The sequence below is a fragment of the Seriola aureovittata genome, chromosome 15, assembly GCF_021018895.1.
Source record: "Seriola aureovittata isolate HTS-2021-v1 ecotype China chromosome 15, ASM2101889v1, whole genome shotgun sequence".
NCBI lineage: Eukaryota > Metazoa > Chordata > Actinopteri > Carangiformes > Carangidae > Seriola > Seriola aureovittata.
In genome coordinates this window covers 7478932-7500048 of record NC_079378.1, presented here as the reverse complement: position 1 = coordinate 7500048, position 21117 = coordinate 7478932, and the positions used below count along the sequence as shown (strand labels likewise).

Sequence of the window (21117 nt, the reverse complement as noted above, 5' to 3'; positions counted from 1 at the left end):
CAGTTCAAGAGTCAAGTTCTCCCAGGTAAACTTACTTACTTAAACCCATACTGTTTGAATGATTTAAGCTGATCAACTTTGTAGGTTTGCATCAGGGCCTTCATTATTTGGATCAAGAAGGTCATGAGAAATACAGTGGGCTCAATTTAGTAGGCTGGGTCTGTTATTTCAATGTGTCAGATAAAACAAAGAATAAACATTTAGTTAAATATAGTATCGTATCTAACTCTATCTAGTAAAGTATCTAATCAGACTTGGTATTTTCAGATTTACTATTTAAGGATTTGGATTGGGATCATGACCAGAGAAACTTGATCGGGACATCCCGAAAAGAAATGGGTCCATCTAATAAAAGCCAGTGTTTAGTGCATATTCAGAGAGGCCAGATATGATTTCTAGCACTCAGTGTGTGTGTTTGTCTGTGTGTGTCTGTGTGTGTGTGGTCAATAGATTTTTATGTACGCAACTGCCTCCAAAAGAAAGATTAAACACATCATTAATTTGAGGCTAAGTGGAATGCATTGCATTTGTCTGCATGAATATATGTATGTGTGTGTGTGTGTGTGTGTGTGTGTGTGTGTGTGTGTGTGTGTGTGTGTGTGTGTGTGTGTGTGTGTGTGTGTGTGTGTCTGTAGAGTCACATTCCAACAGCTGGCATGCTCAGGCCCCTGCTCAGAATGTGTGGAATCCTAGGAGCTTCGTGTGTGTGTGTGTGTGTGTGAGTGTGTGTGTGTGTGTGTGTGTGTGTGTGGTGTGTGTGTGTGTGTCTTGTCCATTATTTTTATTTGTGAGCTGAATAAGTGAATAAGTACACGTCATTCTTTGGAAAAGCATGTCCCTATCCGCTTGTAGGTCATGAATTTGAATAGATTTTCATATCTTGGACATGAGCTTCTCTCCAACAAACAACTGAACAGCTGTTTTCTCTTCATAAAGAGAACTAGAGCTGAATATCTGTGCTTATCTCCCAGTTCGATTTGATTTGGATTCACAAAGTCCAGAAATGATTCAGTTGGTTTTGATTCAATTCGATACTTGATGCTGTCAGAGTCAGATGTCAGTTTCTCAGGATTTATCCTGGGGAAGTACATTTCTTCTACATTCAACAAGTGAGCAACACTGTTGTTTCCTTGAATATAAAATGATGTAAAGTACTAATTAAAAGGATTTGTTTTCCTTGGTAAATGACAAAAAGAAACTAAAACATGGCACATTCACATGCCTTCACATCTCTTAGCCAGAGATAATATGTGTTCTTTAACTACTACTGCCATCCTAAGTCATGATAGTCTCATAAACTGCAGCGGGTCTGCATAGAGTATAACTATTCATATTACAGTTTACAAGACCATTATGACTCAATACGGCTCATAGAACCAGCATCTGTGACTTTTTTTCATTTCATGCCTTTATTGGACAGCAACAGAGACAGACAGGAAATGTAGGGGGATGAAGAGTAGGGGAATGACATGCAGAAAACGGCTCGGCTGGCCGGGAGTCAAACTGGAGACACCCATGTGATATGTAACCATTTGGCTATCGCTCAATCTGTGTATAAGCTGCAACATGTAATTTTTTAACCAAATAAAACGTGAGAAATAGGTTCAACAAACAGTAATTCTTTGAGTACAGGTGCTTGGTGTACCAGTAAGTAAATGGAACTATACACAGAAATCTTACAAGGGACATTTGGACAGTTGCAATACAGCTTCAAATCATGTTTGGTTTACTTTTCTGTGATTGTTAACTTGTCTTGATTGGCTGAATTGTTTTGATTCAGTAAGCAGGTTAACACCAAGGCAGACATGATTATTTGCTGATACTATTTGGCCCAGAACTGTAATGAAGTAAGCAGAAGTTGCAGACAGGAATAGGCCTGCAGTGGTTCTCTGCTATATTTCTCCTCCTTTGAGATTAGACTGTAATTGTCTGTTAATGTGAACCAGGCCATCCTGTGCTCGGTAGCTCTCCTGTGAGCTGCAGCTGTGCATGATACTGTATCTTATGCACTTTCCACCCTTCCCCTCCCCTCTCTCTCATTTTCTCTCCCCCCTGCCCCTGTTCTCCCTCTCTCACCCATTCAGTTCCTGTGGCACTTCCACAGTTCATCCAGGGAATTACATGATGACCCTAATTATCCACTTGTACTTCCACTTTTACTCACCCAACCATAACATCATTGCCATGATGGCCATCATACCTTTCAGCTTAGACAGACAATTGTGAGGACAGCCGAAGAAAAGAACTACGTGACTGTTCAAGGTGGAGGGAGAGACTTTATTCTCTCTCACTTTGTCTAAATGTCAGAAACTATTCTGTCAAGAATTTAACCACCGCACTGGGGTGGAAGGTATCACCCAGAGGAGAAGAACTGGTAAATGTTGGTGTTGGCCTATTTAACAAGTAGGGAAGTAACAAATTAAAAACCGAGTGGGAGGTAAACCAGTGGAAATGTTAGGTCAGGGAGGATTCATCAAGCAAGCCCAGTAAGTAACTTTTTTATTTAATTCAGTAAAATCCCTCAAGCTAGGGCAAGCTAATGACAGTGAAACAGTGGCTGAGTGAAATTCTTAGACATCCCACAACTGAAAACAACAGCTATGCAATGATTGGACAACAAAAGAATTATACTTGCTGTAGTTCACTGAAATTCATTTGGCACTCAGCAGCATTAAATATTGATTGTTTGATAACTAATTTTGCTAGGGAAACCAGTGTCGTGCATCATGGCACCAGAAATTAATCCAGAACATGAATCGACTTGCCTAGCAGTGAATGCAGCCAAGCACGTTGCGAAACCATTGACCTGCAAATGGCACAAACAATTTAATTGACTGTGCAGCACCATCATATGTCAGTACTGTCATCTCATCGCTTGGATCATCATCATCTATTTCTGCTGTTGGTGTTAAGCAAACAGACTGGTTTGAACTAGATCAATAAATCATCCAGACCCATATATAGGGAAAAATTGAATATTTTCAAATATATCAGTATCAGTGTTTTACTTGAATGAATGTGTTGAGTGTTTGACTGCTGTGTGATGTTAGTTGCTCAAGGTTTGATTATCTTACACTCAGTCAGCTGGTGATGACCTAGAGGTTAAAAAAGCAGAAGTAGTCCCTTTCTTTCTGATTCCCATTCATGTTTTTCTGATAAAGTCCTGCTTTCTGGGCCATTTGTTCATTTTTACCTCCCACTCTCTTGGAGGTGGTCAAGTATTTCAGGAGGATTATACTTTATTTCCTTTGGATTTTTTATACTTTTGCTGACATGTGTTTCTATTACTTTGTGCACCTCATTTACATCAATGAAGGCAGACTAAATAACAGAAACTCCTTACTGTATAATGCAATACAGTTCAATAACTCCACAAACTACATCTTCTCAAATGACTGAACTGTTAACTCAACACTTCTCTAAAACAGTTTCAACACCTAATCATTTTTACCATTCTTCCAGTTAGCAAAAATATAAATAGACATTGAAGCTGTTTTGAACAAAGAGGAAATAATACAAAATGTGCTCGAAGGATGTACACCAAATTTGGAAACTTTAAAAGGAAGCAAAATGTTTCTCAAAAGCTTTAACACTTGTACTATGTTACTGGAGCTGACTCAACGTAATTCACAATTTTTAGTTTTTTTCCCAAATATCAGCACGGCTACTCACAGTTTATATAATAGGAAGTATGAATGAAGCATAATGTATGCTGGCATCTTTGAGCATACTTAGTTTTGTCACCATTTCACCAAAATCAGGTTATAATATGTAACTTTTGGGACCGGTTCTATTTTTGTACTATATCCTCTGATATCATTCCTTCGCATGCCATTGCCTTCCACCTTTATGCCGATGATACGCCGCTATATGTCCCGGTAAATCCTGAAAACCTCACTAGCTAGTCCATCATAAATGACTGTTTAATAGACTGGATGTGTGCTAACTCTCCTCACTTAAATTCCAATAAAACTCAGATCCCAATCACTTATCCTGACAATATGCATACAGATTTAACATCCTGTCCCTTAGTCCCTTTAGCAAGTTTGTCCAAACTTGCTTTTATCATCCTGGGAATATTGCTAAAATTCATTCATAACTTAGTGTCAGAGATGATGAATCCAGAGTGCAGCAGCCAGACTACCAACAAAAACCAAGAAAAGAGATCGTGTTACTCCCTTCTTAATGTCTTTAAATTAGCTACCAGTTCATTACAGAATTGATTTTTTTTTTTTTTAAAGATTTTACCCATTACTTTTAAAGCCCTTCATTGGCTCCAGACTCTCTCTCTGAATTACTGCATCCTTATTGACCTGCACACAGTCTGCGGTCCTCAGGCAGGACCCAGTTGGAGGTCCCCATGTTGACTTGTTAGACTAAAGGGGACAGAGCTTTTGCTGTTAGGGCACCTCAACTATGGAACGAACTGCCCATCAGTTTATGTATAAAATTCATATGTACATGTTCTTTAAATTTTTGATATAACTTCTCCATTTATGTATTATTGTCATTATTATTATTTTTAAAGCATGAACTCGGACACATCTGAAGCAATGACGCTGTTGACCTGTTGTTACTTCTGGCTATTTGTTGGTGCAGCCTGCCTTGTCACTGCTTCTCTAGGCTCTCATTGGTCGGGGGGGGTGCTTGCAGAATGCTCACTCAGCACTTATTGTGAGACAGAACTGGACACCATTAATCGGGAAACATTACATTACTGTTATTTGCCTCTTTAATCTTAATTATTCCAGCATCCCTTCTTCTGTTGTCTCCTCATGGTCCTTTACTCAATAGATTTCTCCCTTCCATGTTCCCTCCCTCTATTTTCGATGCCCCTGTGCAGTACTATCTACTGTATGTTTTTCTCCGCCTCCCTCCCTCCCTCTCTCCCTCTCTCTCTCTCTCCCTCTCTCTCTCTCTTTCTCTGCCTTTCCTCTAAGAGGATTGGCTGCTTGCGTCTACCAACATCTGTGTATCACTGTCCTGAGAGAGCAAAACAGAGAGGGGATGGGGGGTGTTAGCCAGCAAGATAGCAACACAGAGCGCAGACAAGGCTGAGTGCCGCTCTTTTTTTTCTTCTTTCTCACAGACACACACACATACACGCACACAAACAAACACACACGCACTCAGCAGCAGACAGCCGCAACATCCGCATCGCTGGCTGCCCAACCGCATCCCTCTCTCCTCTCTCTCGGAGCATACTCCTCTTTCTCTTGCTTGCTCTGTCCGCAACGTCTCATCCTGCCATCCTGTCCCCCCTCTGCTGTCTGTCACCGTGGCGACATAGCCTCTGCAGCCATGGCGACCAGCCAGCAGGATTCAGGCTTCTTTGACATCAGCATCAAGTCTCTTCTCAAGTCCTTAGGAGGGAGTGAGTACAGCTAACACATCACAGTTGTTGTCGCCGGCATGCCAAACAAATGCATGATACGGTCTAGTACTGACTAGTCGTCAGTTCATCCTGCAGTGTACAGATTACGCTTATTTTGTTTGTGTATCTCTGTGTGTGTTAGGAGTGGATGAGACTGAAAAACAGGCAATCTAAAGCATGATCCACACTGTCAATATTTGGCAATGTTACGTAATGGAATAATGGAAGTCAAGGGGTGGAGAGAAAGAGGGAGAGAGAGAGGAAGAGAGAGAGAGAGTGCTTCAGGGGTTATCTGAGGATAAATCCGGCTCCTCAGCAGTTTTCTATATTAATTATACAACACATTACTCAGCAAACAGAGAAGTCACTGTTTGACTTATTCTTTGTACACATGCACTAAAGGAGTTTTGTTCAAAAACTCTGTCAAGCTCAACCAAATCTTCTGTATGTTATGTTTTATGGGTTATCATTCTGTCAACCTTTCGTAATGCTCTGTTTACATTTCAGAAGTCATATCACTTAATCAATTCCACTGTCAGTGAGTCAGTGTTTACCAAACAGAAGGTAAAGCTACTGTATGCCACTCTGAATCAGTCTGAGGATGAATACCCAGCAGCATCATCCCAGACTGTCGCCAACTGGACATACTGTACTTTCCCCCACATTTCAGCAGTGGCTTCATGAACCTGAGACTTTACAGTGAGCAGAAAGCTCTACTGTCTTATTGCGGTCAAGAAAGTCTAATATAGACATCACCATGCAGCATGTAGTTTACTGTAACATCAGTATTTCCTCTTTGATACAAAGTGTGCAGAGATGAGCATGCAAGCTTTCCTGTTGTTGTACTTGTGTGATTTCACATATTGACTGAATACTGGTTGTGCTAGCTTTCATTTTGTGTATGTGTAAGCACTTTTCTGTGAGTGGTTTAAGGGTTTTATAGAAGCGTCTTGATGTGCTCTGTATGTAAATGGTCTTCATGTTGTGTGTACCTTTCATTCTGGTGTGTGTGTGTGTGTGTATGTGGTTAGCAGGGGAGCTGGGCTGAGCTCATATATTAGGTGTGTGGTGAAGGTTACTGTCAGCAGGGGTTACGCTGGTTACAGCGAAATTTCAAGGTATGTGTTGATGGTTCCCCCTCTGCCATTTATGATGATGTAATAAGAAAAATAAAATTACAGAGGTCATGATGAATTGGTGTGTGTGTGCGTGTGTGTTTTCCTCATCTAAGCTCCAGCTTGTTTGAGCTATAGGACTAAATCCAGTCATGTGAGGGCATGTCTGCTCCAAGGTCATGATAATGATGGCAGCCAGGAGGCTAGAACGCCAAGAAACAGCTCTGGTAGGTCCAAGTTAGGTCTGTGTCTCAACCACTTATCGAGTGAAATCACTAGATAAATAGCTGACCTCATCAAGTTGAAGTTGCTCAATCTCATACCAGCCTAACTGAAATAATCATGTGTAGACCTATATCCACTACATCAACACACACAGTTAAAACAAGCTCAGATTTTAACACAGACAGGATTTTTTTAGTTTTCATTATTACATGGTATTGATAGACAAAAGAACAATACTGAATCCAAATGTAAACAAAAAGGTCGCCCCACTATCAAATCTCAGTTAAATTATTTTCTGATCCTCTAAAGGGTTTGTTTACATTATAATGTGTGTAAGAACATGAGTAGAGGATGCCTTTATTTTTAATTATTGTTGAGAAACATAATCTTTACTTTTCAGTAGTATGTATGTGTGTCACTTCAACTGTTCTTATATGTGAGTAGAATGGCACTCAGTAGAGCACATAGCTCCGCCAAGACTAAACAATCCTACACATTTCTGTCAGATTTGGATTATTATCTGGATCCGCACCAAATTGTACAAAGTCATACATCTCAACCCCATAAATATATTTAATTTTTTTACATCAGGATCCATACATTATATCCTGAGAAATTGATGAAAGTGTTGAAAAATGCCTCGCTATGTTGAGAAAAGTGATAAAGATTTCCTGCATCTGACCCCAAGCCCCATCCCTCCGAAAACTTTAAATCAGTTCAGGACTTTATGTGTAAACCTGTTGACAAATAAACAAATGGACACAGGTGAAAACATGACCTCTTTTGCTGAGGTAAATAGCTAGTTAAAGTGTAACCAACAGTTGGTATGAAAATCAAAATGCTCACAATAGCAGCTCATCAGCTGCTTCCTCTGACAACATGCAGGTTTGGTTCTGCTAGGTCTTGTCGAGGGCCGTTTGTGGTTACGTGTGTTTGTGCTTTTAAAAGTGACTCATTGCAATCCACTTAGCCAACAAAGTGTACAAGACGTGCAAGATTAGTTATGACAACTCATATTTGATAGCTGCTTGCATGAGGATGTGTACATGTGAGGTATCACTCTTATGATTCATCACTTAAGTGCTATTGTCTGCTTGTATGATGCGAGGGATGAAGATAAATTTGAATCTCTCTGCTAGACCTGATCCTGAATCAATTAGTTATTTGATTAATTTTTGTAACTGCTCTCATCCTCCCTATATCCTCTGTCTAGCTGCTTCTTTCTCATCTGTCTCTTTGGCATCTTTGTCTCTTCCTCGACATATTTTCTTTCTTCTTTCTTTCTTCGTCTCAGTCTTGCTCACACAGTATGTTCAATAACTCTTCCAGGATATACGGTGAGCTGTAAACCAAAGTAGACTTGTATTGACCAGACGTGACAGATTTCTGCTGATTCATCTCTTAAAATGCCAAGTCATGCAAATGCCACCGAGGGTCCCGGGAACTGCTCTGGCACGCTATATTGACACTCTGTCGAACACGGTGACGTCTTCCTACTCTCATCTCTTTTCCCCACCGACATGCATAAGACACACACACACACACACACACATGTATGTACAAATTCACACACACCTTAAATTCATGTCACTGAGACGCTGCAATGGATTATCTCTATTTAGAGTCAACCTTGAATTCACTGAATTAGATTAGTGCCATTTGCTTTGTAGTGTAACCACATTACTTAGCTTTCCTAATATATCACCCTTGCCCTGGACAACTGTAGCGCACATGTGTATGTGTGCATGTTTCTCCTTGTGTGTTTATGCCCCTGTGAATGTATCTCTATTTGCATGTGTGTGCACTTGTGTATGAGTAGGGGTCAGTGGGAGTGGTGGGTATGTAAGAGAGTGACCGCCAGTAGTCTATATATAGCTCCTCCCTCCTCCCCTCGCCTCTCTCTCGGGGCAGTGTTGAAATTCCAACGCAACTCTTCTGGTCAGATCTCCACAAGGAGCAGACTTTACTTAACTCCTACTGACTACTAAAGGACAGCCACAAAACCACTCTTAAAGACGCACTTCATTTCACTACAACTTTCCAATGGGCTTCGGGGATTCCAAGGTCACGGGAGCCGTCGTACAGAGAAGTGACGGCAGGCCGGAGGTGCAGCAGAAGCTGAAGTAGAAAACTGATAGTTGGTATGTAGGCTCATATAGCTCACAAGCATGGGGCCCTACACAACCTCTGATCTAGCCAAGCCTCTGCTGGAGCAGCACGGTGGAATATTTCTCGATCCCAGTTGGTAGAATTCACTCACAACGGAATAAGTTGGGTGCCTCTTCTGTTATTTTGAGAAGACACTTTGACACCATCTCTTCCTCTGTGATTGCAACACCCGCAGCTCTGAGGCGTCAAAGTCGTCTTCACTTGGGAGGTTTCACTCTGGCTATGGCTCGTGCAGCCTGTGGATACAGCAGATCTTCCTGTTTCAGTTGGATTTGAATGCGGGATGCGGTCATGAGAGCTTTGTTTCTTGCCTCTGGTACACATCTGTCACTTTACCTGTCTATCATATTCTGAAGGATGGAGCTTCACACCTTTAGCTTTGGTTAAACCTGCCTAGTACCTAAGCCTGTAGTTACTGTCATGGAGGAGTAGTTGGATAATAAAGACAGACTCCTGTGCGTCTAATCTCCTGCAAGGAATTACTTTTATTTGTTAATCATGGGGGGCTTATTTTACACCCTGTAAACTACTCAATCTCCTGCCCTCCCATTCCTCCTCCATCCCACCAGTTCCTCCCATTTTGCCCACCTTTACCAACTGTATCCGTGTCTCTTTATCCGTCTGAACCATGGAAATGCCAACTAAATGGAGCAGGGCAAGTGTCATCAGCTTCATCAAGGGCCTCGGTAAGCGTGCAAGGCGTGTGTGTTCGTGTCCACGCATGTTTGCATTGTGTGAGTGCTGAGGTTTCACAAAAAACAAGTTGCTGTGCTGTCCTGCCTGGGAATTAGTATCTTGTGTACATCTCGCCTCCCCCAGTGAGGTCAGGTCACGTGGTCATAAAAGGTCAGTTAGATCTGACAGAGTTGTTAGCTCGCACTCACTTGTCACTTCTGGGAAATGCTACCGGTAAATTATCGCTTTGTTTCACCTTGTGGAAAAGGTAAAAAAAAAAAGCTTACTGTGAAACTTTCACCTTTCATATATGCTGTATAACCTCCGCACACTTTCATCCACTCAAAACACAAACAATGAAAAATGTGGTTAGTAAAACTATGTGGTTGAAGCCAAGAAAAACATTAAATTATCCTCAAATTCCGCACCTTGTTCTCCTCCCTTGCTGGCTGTTGTTGCAGCCGTTGTTAATATTCTCCTCTACTTTGTGTGTGAAGGTGTCTTGTAAATTACTCTGGTTATGATTCACTGTTAGTAGCAATAGGTGCAACTTGCTTATGTTTTTCTGCAAAGTCTAGCTTAAGCTCTTATAATGCAGAGTCACTGACATGAAATCTGATGGCACTGAAATCTGATGAGTTGGCTATATTTTAAGGGAATGACTTGAGAATATTCTTAGAGGCGCGTGACAGGAAATGCCCCCCTGTCTTGTTGTCTGTCTCTCACTCATACCGTTTCCAGAGACTCCAGCCACTCCCTGTCTGTCTTCCTCTGCTTTGTTTATCATTAAGTCTTGCGAGAATTAATATTGCCCAGTTTTCCTAATGATGTAATCAGTGCAGAGTAAAGTGTGTGTGTGTGTGCATGTGTGCCTGGAAAGTCTGCCTAGTCAAATCTGGACAATGACTCAGCATAAATTAGTCACGGCTGAGGAGTTTTAACTTTACGGAAAGAAATGAAATGATTCTGACGTGCAAATTCTGTTTCGTCATAGTAACTAGCATAATAGGTGCCTATCAGACAGGCAGGGGGTTGGAGTAATACATGTATGCTCCCGTCAATGTCTGAGTTAGCACCCATTATATCAGACTTTAGACTGACTGATCTGTGTCAACTCTCCCCAGCCTCTCCAGTGGGACTGAAGCCACCTCTCCCGCCAGTCAGTGGAACCTTGGGAGAGAGGAAGGGTCCTGTCGTCATGGCGCCTGTCAACGTGGACCCTGAGAGTAAGCCGGGCGAATTCGTCCTAAAAAGCCTGTTTGCCAACTTCACCTTGCTCTCCGAACGCAAGATTCGCATCATCATGGCCGAACCACTGGTGAGTGACTTTGCATCGATTTGTCACATTGTTTTGTCCTTACTTCTCATGCAATCTCTCTCAGGTTACAACATCCTCGACATTTTATCTGATAACGTTGTTCAGAGGGGCTTTCTATGACAGTATTTGTTGACTCATTTTTTTATGCAAAGGAAGTGCGGTGTGCCTTTCTCTTAAATAGTGTATACAAAGCTTCCTGGCTTATTGTTAAATAAGAACAGGTTCTATGTATTTTCTGTATCTGTCCATCTGTGGGATGGAGCATATTCCAGCTTGCACGAGACAAAAGGCCAGAGGCCAAACAATCGAGCACAAGAGTGAGAGTAAAATATGCAGTTTCCACACAGAAGGACTAAATCTGTCAAGGCCGTAAAATTTTCTGTCTAAACTCTGATAAACTTGTGGAGCAGCTACAGCTACAAAAATGTTTGTTACATCGCAAACATTTTTATGCTTCTACGTCGGTGACAGACATTATGTTTTCGGGTTGTCTGTTCGGACTCACCTACATATTGGACGTATGTATGGACGTCCCATTCTCATGAACAGTATATCTCAGGAACGCACTTGGACTCGAGGATGAACTGATTAGATTTTGGTGGTCAAAGGTCAAAGGTCAAGGTGACTGTGACCTCATGCGTGTCCCATTCTTGTGAACATGATATATCTCAGGGAGGCCTGGAGGGAATTTCATAACATCTGGCACAAACATCCACTTGGACTCAGGGATGAGCTGATTAGAATTTGGTGGTCAAAGGTCAAAGGTCACTGTGGCCATAACTCAAGAATTCATATTCTGATTTTAATGCAATTTATCACAAATGTCTAATAGGATAAAATGATGAATTGATGACATTTCATATCAAATGTCAACTTCCCTGGGACGTCAGAACGTTGGGAAAAAAACACTTCAGTCAGAGGGGGAGATTCTGACCATATCTCCAGCAACTTGACTGGTTGCATTTTTTTTCTGCTTGCAGGACTCACCAAATATGTGTGACGTTCTGTAACATAACCATAAAGTCTCGCATATTTCATTTTTGACTCACTGACAGTGAGTGTGCCAGAAACTGATTCCTTTGAGCCGGGGGTTTAGTTTGGGCATATTAGGCTCTCCATATAAATCAAAATGTCAGAGCACAATCTAAAATACTAAATTGATATTAAGAGGTTTGGCCTTTGTATGTTTCATGGCACTTAGGCCTGGTATGTTTCATGAAAGGAACATAACAAGATTAGTTCCTAAGAACCTAGTCTAGTCTAATCTAATCTAAGCGAAGAAATCAGATCCAGGCTTCAAACTTCAAAGTTACATTTTTGTTTCAGGCATTTTTTTCATTTTGCTGAAAGTGCAACACCAGCATAGGTTTAAAAATCTTCACTTTTTACACGGTATACCGGTTGAAGTCTGGGCAGATACAGACAGTTTTAACAACTCCAGACAGCGCCAACAGCCGAGCAGTCTTGTGTTTTGATTGCAACGGCTTTGAGGCATGCAAAAACATCACCATGTAAAACATCTAAAGGAATGACAGAAAGTTTGGAAGATTGGTTTGTTTGTTTCCCTGCACTCGTCTCTTCTGACGTGAATGTTTCTCCCCTGTCTGTTCTCATCTCGCAGGAGAAGCCACTTAACAAATCTCTGCAGAGAGGAGAGGACCCACAGTTCGATCAGGTCTGCACACCTGACATCGACACATATGCAAATACGCGCTGCCCCCTTTTCTCCTCTGTCAAACAAATCCAGCCATAAACGTGCTCTTATTTTGGGAATGGGATTAACCTCTCCCTTTCTCTTCTCTCTTTGCTCTCCCTCCTTCCGTCTGTGCAGTTGATCAGCAGTATGAGTTCTCTAGCAGAGTACTGCCTGCCGTCGATCCTGAGGACTCTGTTTGACTGGTACAAGAGGCAGAACGGCCTGGAAGACGAGTCCCATGAGTATCGACCCAGGGCCAACACCAAGTCAAAAAAGTGAGAGAAACACACAAACAGCTCACACACCCGGTTGTAGAGCTCTTTTCTTCACCTACCTGAGGAGCTGGAATAGATTTGGAAGACTAAGTAGTCACATGCTCGTACAAATCTTAGGCATATGCCTCTTTTACTCAGTAATGTAATGAGGGCCATGAAAACCAGTGAGAAGGAAACTGTAAAACAATAAACTCTAATGTGCCACACAAGCAGCAGTAAAAACAAACTATACTACCATTGAAAACACAGGTGCTACTAATGAAGAACTGAAGGTGTTGTCCACTTTGCAGAAGCTTGTTCCCAAATCTCAGACAAACAACACACAGAGCACACACAGTTACATGATAGACCAGATGGTGCCTACATTTAATATATTAGTGGAAATTCAATAAAAGCAGATTTTCACGTGTGACATGTTCGCGTGCCGGGAACATAGGCAAGGACAGGAGTTTGCACAGACATCAACACTATTACAGTGACTGTGACGAATAATGTCTCTGTTTGTCTCTGTCTGTTTGTGTCAGTGATGAGCAACAGAAGGACTACTTACTGGAGAGGAGAGACTTGGCAATAGACTTCATCTTTTCTCTAGTGCTCATAGAAGTTTTAAAGCAGGTGAGTCTCAGTCTGCACTAAGCTGTGCTGTATGTCCAAATGCTGCATGTCTCATCAAACTTATTAGCATAAGTGGGTTTAACGTATAAAGGAGTCTGTCCTCAGTATTCCGGTCACTCCAGTTTCCTGTTGTTCTAATCCGTTATTGCAGATGCCTGCATAATGTAATACTGTAAAACAACCACAGGAAACTAATTACAAAAATTTAACATGCTCTTCTTTGATTAACAACTTACTTGACATCAGTTCTCCAGATGCAGTTTTTCCCACTCCACTCGTGTAAGTAGGAAAGTGAAGCTGCATTAATACATTTGCATATTCTTGATAGAGTCATGATTGTAGAAAATATAATGCACACCAAACGCCCCAGTTGAGAGCAGAATAGAAGGGAAATAGCACGTTTATTTGGACGCATTTTTTATATGTTCATAACCATCATTTGACAGACTGAATTGAAAATAATGTGACTAATAAGGTAATAAATAATAATAATAATTATGATATTAATAAAGTCACTTTTTCTGTCCATCCAGATTCCCCTGCATCCTCTTTTGGATGGACTCATCCAAGAAGTTATTAACCTGGCCTTCAAGCACTTCAAATACAAGGAAGGGTAAGAATGATAACATTTAAAAACACAGACAGCGCACTGGATGAATCACAGTTTAGAGTTTCAGTGCATTGCTGTCTTCACTTTTGGACCAGCTGCAACATATTGACATGCAGTTGTGACATCCACAGCATGATACATGGTGGTTATTGATGTTTGTGTTTACCTCTTAGGTATCTGGGACCCAACACAGGCAACATGCACATAGTGGCTGACCTCTACGCTGAGGTAGTGGGAGTTGTAGCTCAGTCCAGGTACTGTAGATCTTCCGCTAATGGTGCAAATTCATGTTTACACTGCATGTTTGTTGGTGTAGTGCACAGAGAGTTAATTGCATCTGTTGACATGGTTTTTTTTTTTTATATTGTGGATTATGTGTAAATTTGTTGAGCTAATCTCCAATTTGCCACATACCCACATAAGTGAAAAAAAAATCTTTACATCATCCAAGTTGATTAAATATCTCAAAGCTATTGCCCTTATTTTTGTGCCGCTACTCACAAGGCAGCTCAATTTCTTTCTTTATTTTTACAGTTCAGAATAAATTTTTTGTGTCTTTCCTGTCTGTAAAGGCAGAATTTGTAATCCAGGTCATGTTGCAGCCATGGGCTGAATTGTCAGAGTGGAAAACTGAATGTGTAGTTACAGTAGCTACCTGTCCTCCTCTTCACCCCATTTCCAGTAGGAACACCAATTACAAATGCTGTGTGTGGTTTGTGGGCTAGTAGTCTGGCTGTGTATATGTTAGTAAATACATATGTCTGTGTGTGTGTGTGGTGTGGTGTGTGCGCGTGATGGCAACTGAGGATAATGACGCTCCAGATGATGGTACTGTGTGTGTGTGTGTAATGTTGTGTGTGATGAGAGATGAGCGCTGTTCCCATTTTCCAAGAGGTTATTACTGTGATGGAGGAGGCATGGGTTCACAGGGCAGCTCAGTTGCTACTGTCACACACACACACACAAACACACACACACAGACACATATCTGTGTGTTTCTCCAGCTCGGTTTATGGATCACAGTGTTTATGTGCATCTTGTTTAAACACTCAGTAATTAACAGAAGGCTGATGACTGTACAGCTTACTTAACTGCTGTGGCAACCCCTACTGTGAAGCACGCAAAAGCATGTGCAAAAAAACACAAGTACACACACACACACACACACACACACACACACATTCCCACCGCATCACCCCTCCAGATGCCATTCTAAATATAGGATTGGAGAGCACTGTTGTACACACACCAATGTGCACATGCAACAAAAAAAAGAAAAACAGGTGCACAGAGGAGTAATAGTACACAATATTACCAAACATGAAAAAACAAAACATTTTTTGTTGTAATTACACTAACCACTCAGCTGAGACCTGGACATGGCAACATTAACCGTTCACATCTGGCCACCATTTTCTCCACAGGTTCCCAGCAGTGAGGAAGAAGTTCATCTCCGAGCTGAAGGAGCTGAGACAGAAGGAGCAGAGCCCTTACGTCATCCAGTCCACCATCAGCCTCATCATGGGACTCAAGTTCTTCCGCATCAAAATGTACCCGGTGGAAGACTTTGAAGCCTCCTTCCAGTTCATGCAGGTAGACTGCGCTGAAACCACTTGGTTCCACACCTGTTATTTACATGTCAACAAATCATAAAGAGGCTCTGGTTTAGGAATCTCAGGGAGTATTGACAGGACGGACGTACTCTTTCTCTGCATACATTTCATGTCTGGAAGTAGTTTAGTGCTACCATAGAGCTGTCCTGTTGGCTACTGAAAAGTTCCACTAAAGCAATTAGGGGCTAAGTGCTTTGTTTATTAGCCCTTGGATGGTAATTGCAGTTGTGAGAACATTTGAGCCAGTGACTTTGACTATCATGCACATATATTGTTTCCTCTCGCTGTCTCTGACTCTTGTCTCTTTTTCCGTCTGTAGGAGTGTGCACAGTATTTCCTGGAAGTGAAGGACAAAGACATTAAACACTCATTAGCTGGACTCTTTGTTGAGATACTTGTACCTGTGGCTGCTGTAAGTGCATGTCATCTTGCTGCTCAAAATGCACCTTCCCTTTTTCGATTAGTTTTAAGCCAGAGTCAGATTTTATTATTATTGTTTGTCTTTTAAATAAAAAGTCTGTCTGTGTTTCTGCTGTACAGTATGTCTTCTGCGCTAAATATATTGTGTTATATCTATATTGAAAATGATTTAATTGTCTTGTCTGTCTGCATTCAGTGAAGTAGAAAAAAGACAAACAAATCCAGGTTTCTAAAGGAAAATGTGTATGGATGTAACTTCTGCAGTATTTGTTTTCCTCCAGACTGTGAAGAACGAGGTGAACGTGCCGTGTCTACGAAACTTCGTAGAGAGTTTGTATGATACCACACTGGACCTGTCCTCCAGGAAAAAACACTCTCTGGTAAGTTTCTCCCCATATTCTGTGTCATCACTGCTTATCTCTCTTCATTTCCTCTCCATTACCAACAATTGGTGAAAGCACTTACTGTAACCCCTCCAACATGTGGGCTTTTATCACTCCATAGGAAGGAGACAGGAGTGCAGTATGCAAGCACACAGCCTAGTTTTTGAAGCGGTGCCAGATGGGCAGTATTTGTTCACAGCATGGAAGCAGGGCAGTCAGCAAATTAGATGCAGTACACCGTCCTTACGAAAACAATAAAACTACTCTGTTTAATTGTCAGGACTGCAATGGAAATTCCCTTCGCCATTCCCTAAAGGTTTTAACCCTTAATATGAACAGGCAACAATTTGTGACATAGGTTTATCAAATTTTCCTAGTAACAAGATGTTTCCTAATTAATCCTTCTGATTAAAGGAGCTGTTAGTAAGTTTTGTTATTGCTACATAGCTAGCATTAGCATTAAGAGCTGTTTACTAACCAGTTTAGAAGAAACGTTGTGAGTTCAGCATCAAACTTCATTATTTTAGTCACCAACAGCTGTCTACAGTGGTGAAAAAACCAATGCCAATATTAACTAACAATGTCTCTATCACGTTTTTTCTTTTTGAAGTTAGCATGCTAACCAGCTAGCCCCGGCCGGTCACTTTCCAATATGGACTTACTGAAGCGTAACCTGCCCTGAAGACATAGCGCTGGTCATATTATAACCTCTTGTATTATAAAGACAACGATGGCTGAAGCTCTTGTCACGCGGCAATGACTACCACCCGCTCCCAGCAAGAAGCCACATCTGGTGGCAGAGAAAACTCACAAACAGGCCCTTTAAGCCATTTTTGTCTGTAATTTACTACTTTAAGTCTGATTTTCCTAAAACAAGCAAAAAAGCTGCCAACTGAGAAACATTTTTTAACTTGCTTCCAGTGTAAATGGCTTTTTCCAAACTTTTTCTCTGTTTTAGTTCTGTCACATGTATTAATTTCCTCAACATAAAGACACTAATTTCTAGAGAATTCTAGAAAAACAAGTTGATTTATATTGTTTTAAAAAAAACAGTTTTTTAAAAGGAATGGATTTGATAAGACAGAGATTTTTTGTAGTCCAGCACGGTGATGCGCCCTAGTTTTACCCCACCTTTGGGTTGTATCCCACAGCCTCTTTCATAGACTAATTTGATTACAACACAAGACATCAGACTTTGCTGTTGATGTGCCATTTGGGATATGTTCACGGGTTCATCCTGCTGTGTCCTCAGGGCTGCAGACATCTCACTCAGCCTGTATGCACGCTTTCCTCCCTTAAATTCTCAAAATACTTCAAGCAGCCCATGCATTCAAGACTTGACCCACCACTTTGCATACATACTGCTTTTACAGTGCACAGGCATGCACACAAACAAACAATAACCTGCCATGTCAGAGCTGAATGGACAGACATGTTAGGAATGAGAGTTATCTGGTGCATTCCCGTAATTGTTATTCTTTTACATTCTGAGCGCCTGAGAGAGAGAGAGAGAAGAGAAGCTGAAACGGGAGAAAGACAAATAACAAATACCGACTTTGATAAGGAGTGACAGGTAAATGTTACGCTTGTCAAACCTAGCATTTCCAAAAACCGTTCATGACAAGGGTGTACCTGGGCTCACACTGACCATTAGCAAGGCATCCGTGTTTAAGAATGATCTGCATGCAGACTTTCATGGCCTTGCCACATGATTGAACAGACTAGACAGTTAGTTCACGTTCCTGAAAGTGAACTTCATGTTGGAATGTTTCATATGTGGGTCTCCTCAATAAACTTGTAATGACATTTTTCACACTGTTGTTGTTTTACTTTTGTCCAAGAAATGAAGGGGGAAAAAAAATCTGCTCACAATTTCAAATCTGTAAATGAACTTAACGTCAGACGCAACTATTGTTCTCATGAAAGCTACTGGCAAGATAAAGCACAGAGAAAGAAGTGTTTTATTTTGTTAAACTGATCTAATTCCAGTGAGGGACACATAGATGATTAAATAAAAATAGGTTAATTGGGGATTTATAAGGCCTGAAACAAGGGGAACATGACTGTGAAAAAACTGTCAAGCTTAATCCAAATAATGTAATTGCCCATTGTTATTAAAAGATTTAGGAAGAGTTTAGAAATTAGATTTAAGATTGAATAAGTGGCTCTCAGACTTTACTTCATTGAAAGGTTGCGTGTCCACAGAGCTGGTAACCCTGAAAGAAAGTAATAAGGTGTATAGTTAATGGAGGAAACTGGTGAGGAAAACAGTCTGAATCCTTTCACCAACTGATGAACTGGATACCCTGGTACTTTACTACTTATCATCTTAAATGCCTGATGCACATATCTCCTCTCTGTCTTCTCTCCCCTCACCAGGCTCTGTATCCCCTGGTGACCTGCCTGCTGTGTGTCAGTCAGAAACAGTTCTTCCTCAGCCGCTGGCACATTTTCCTCAACAACTGCCTGTCCAACCTCAAGGTCAGCATTTCTGTCCATACCACTGCAAGTGCAAGAGTTATCGTAGTAGGGGTTATTTGTATAGATCACAACAACTATACAGTCTGTGCAATAAATTTAAGCCCTGACTTTGACAAAGTGATAAACAGTACATGCACACAACCCTGGACAAACTGCTGCGCCAGCATTATCTAATACCTCTCCAACTACAACAATCAACCATCAGTATGTATTGCCTCAAGGGAAACATTGCAGGATAAGAACAATGTGACTGATGGGAGATCATAAAGACTTCTGTACACGTTTGATTCATGATCACACTGTAAATGCAGAGAGAGCAGTGTATGTACTGAATACAATGAATTATGACGTGAATAGAAGGTACGGTATGTGAGGAATGCCTGCCAGGGTATTACTGCATTTCTTATTTGACTCAGAGGAAACTCCCGTTTTTGGGTGGAGGTATGTGAAATTTCTTCACTTGATGAAACACAACTTATTTTTGTTTTGTTGTGTTAATGCAGAATAAAGACCCCAAGATGGCACGTGTGGCTCTGGAGTCTCTCTACCGCCTGCTGTGGGTCTACATGATACGAATAAAGTGCGAGAGCAACACTGGAACACAGAGGTAACGGCCACACGTGGTTATATTCCTCACCATTTAAATGTGAGGTGTAGTTTGAGAATTGTTGTTGATGTTTTTATCAACAATATGCAGCAATAGCTTGTTACAATTACCATGAATAAATGATACTGAGACGGAAAATTATGCTTTCTTCTTAAAAGTGATGTGGAATTGATTTTTCCTCTGCCTTGTCTCTTCTTCCCTCAGTCGTCTGACGTCCATCACCTCCACTCTGTTCCCCAAAGGGAGCCGCAGCGTTGTGCCCAGAGACATGCCCCTTAATATTTTTGTCAAGATTATCCAGTTTATTGCTCAGGTGTGTATAACACTTGCACACACTCTGACGTACAGACTTTCATGATGTAGGTTGGTTCCCTCTGCTTTAGGTCAAAGGACATGAGTGATATCACTGGGAAAAAAACAACAACAACACTCTTTATTTACACAGTTGTAGAAACTGATCAAAAGCTTTAAAAAAAATTGATAATACAGAATTACCAAGAATGTAGGGCATCAGACATTTTTCACGTTTCACCAGAATCCATTATCAAAATTGAATACATTTCATCTAATGAAACGGTTCACCTACAGTGTGAGAGGTTGAGGTTCATTCATGGCTCTTCAAGCCTTTGTGGACTCTGCTGTCACCAAACAGCATAATTATCATTGAGCTACAGAGTGGAAGACCAGTTTATGTTTTCATGACTCAAATATAGATAAAACCGATAAGATCTTACATCTCTTGTTTTGTTTTTTTTTATTAAATTCATGATTTATTAATATAATCAGTTGTGTATTAAAGATGTCCCACGGGTTACACCAGATACATCACACCGCATTAACTCTGAAATCCTCTAACACTGGTATGGTTGACCCTCTGTTCAGGAGAGACTGGATTTCGCCATGAAGGAGATCATATTTGACCTGCTGAGTGTTGGGAAACCTGCCAAAGCCTTCAGTCTCAACCCAGAGGTAAAAAATGAAAGCAGACACAGACATTCAATCATGTGCACTCAATCAACAGTGTGTCCCCGGGGCCACGTTAGGGTGAGCGTTCTAGTTTTTAAAAAAATATATATTTGTTGTCAAGTCGGTTTTCGGTCAAACGGGGAGGTAACAGTATGCTCTCCGTTGAAGCTTTGGGACTGAAGGCGCCTCCAGAGTGAATAACCACCACCTCAGCTGTAGGCGGTGATCATATACCAGTGTGTAATATGAACAGAAACAAACCATGAAAATCTCAGCAGCTTAAAGGAGAACGCCACTTTCTTAACAGATCTGAAATCTGATGTGACTTGAGTCAGCGTAATTTTGGTTTGAAGACTTCAAGTTTGAAAATGAAAATCAGGAGGAAGTTTTTTTTTTCCTTTTTTTTTACTGTCATGATTGGTGGAGTAAAGACACAGTAACTGCAGTAAAGACTTTAAAATCACAGATGAGGTGTGTTTTGAATAATTCAGATTTCACAGTTACAGTAAAACGTATATAAATAATGAATTATATACATGTATTGTAGTAAGTTAAATTACAGACACTGTAGATCA

The 21117-nt window shown here is 41.0% G+C and overlaps 1 protein-coding gene across 2 annotated transcripts in view; it reads left to right on the top strand.

The window, feature by feature from the left end:
* fryb (furry homolog b (Drosophila)) overlaps positions 1 to 21117 on the top strand; it is a 61190-nt gene that overhangs the window by 13482 nt on the left and 26591 nt on the right. Inside the window, exons 2-15 of one of the 2 annotated variants that reach the window (XM_056398156.1) lie at positions 5291 to 5374; positions 10683 to 10876; positions 12498 to 12551; positions 12708 to 12847; positions 13372 to 13462; positions 13996 to 14075; positions 14246 to 14326; positions 15497 to 15665; positions 16005 to 16097; positions 16387 to 16485; positions 18868 to 18969; positions 19473 to 19576; positions 19781 to 19889; positions 20459 to 20545. In XM_056398156.1, coding sequence (XP_056254131.1) covers positions 5302 to 5374; positions 10683 to 10876; positions 12498 to 12551; positions 12708 to 12847; positions 13372 to 13462; positions 13996 to 14075; positions 14246 to 14326; positions 15497 to 15665; positions 16005 to 16097; positions 16387 to 16485; positions 18868 to 18969; positions 19473 to 19576; positions 19781 to 19889; positions 20459 to 20545 — 1476 coding nt within the window. In that variant the 5' untranslated portion in view covers positions 5291 to 5301. The remainder of the gene's footprint in view (positions 1 to 5290; positions 5375 to 10682; positions 10877 to 12497; positions 12552 to 12707; positions 12848 to 13371; positions 13463 to 13995; positions 14076 to 14245; positions 14327 to 15496; positions 15666 to 16004; positions 16098 to 16386; positions 16486 to 18867; positions 18970 to 19472; positions 19577 to 19780; positions 19890 to 20458; positions 20546 to 21117) is intronic. The other variant, XM_056398155.1, reaches the window with a different exon arrangement.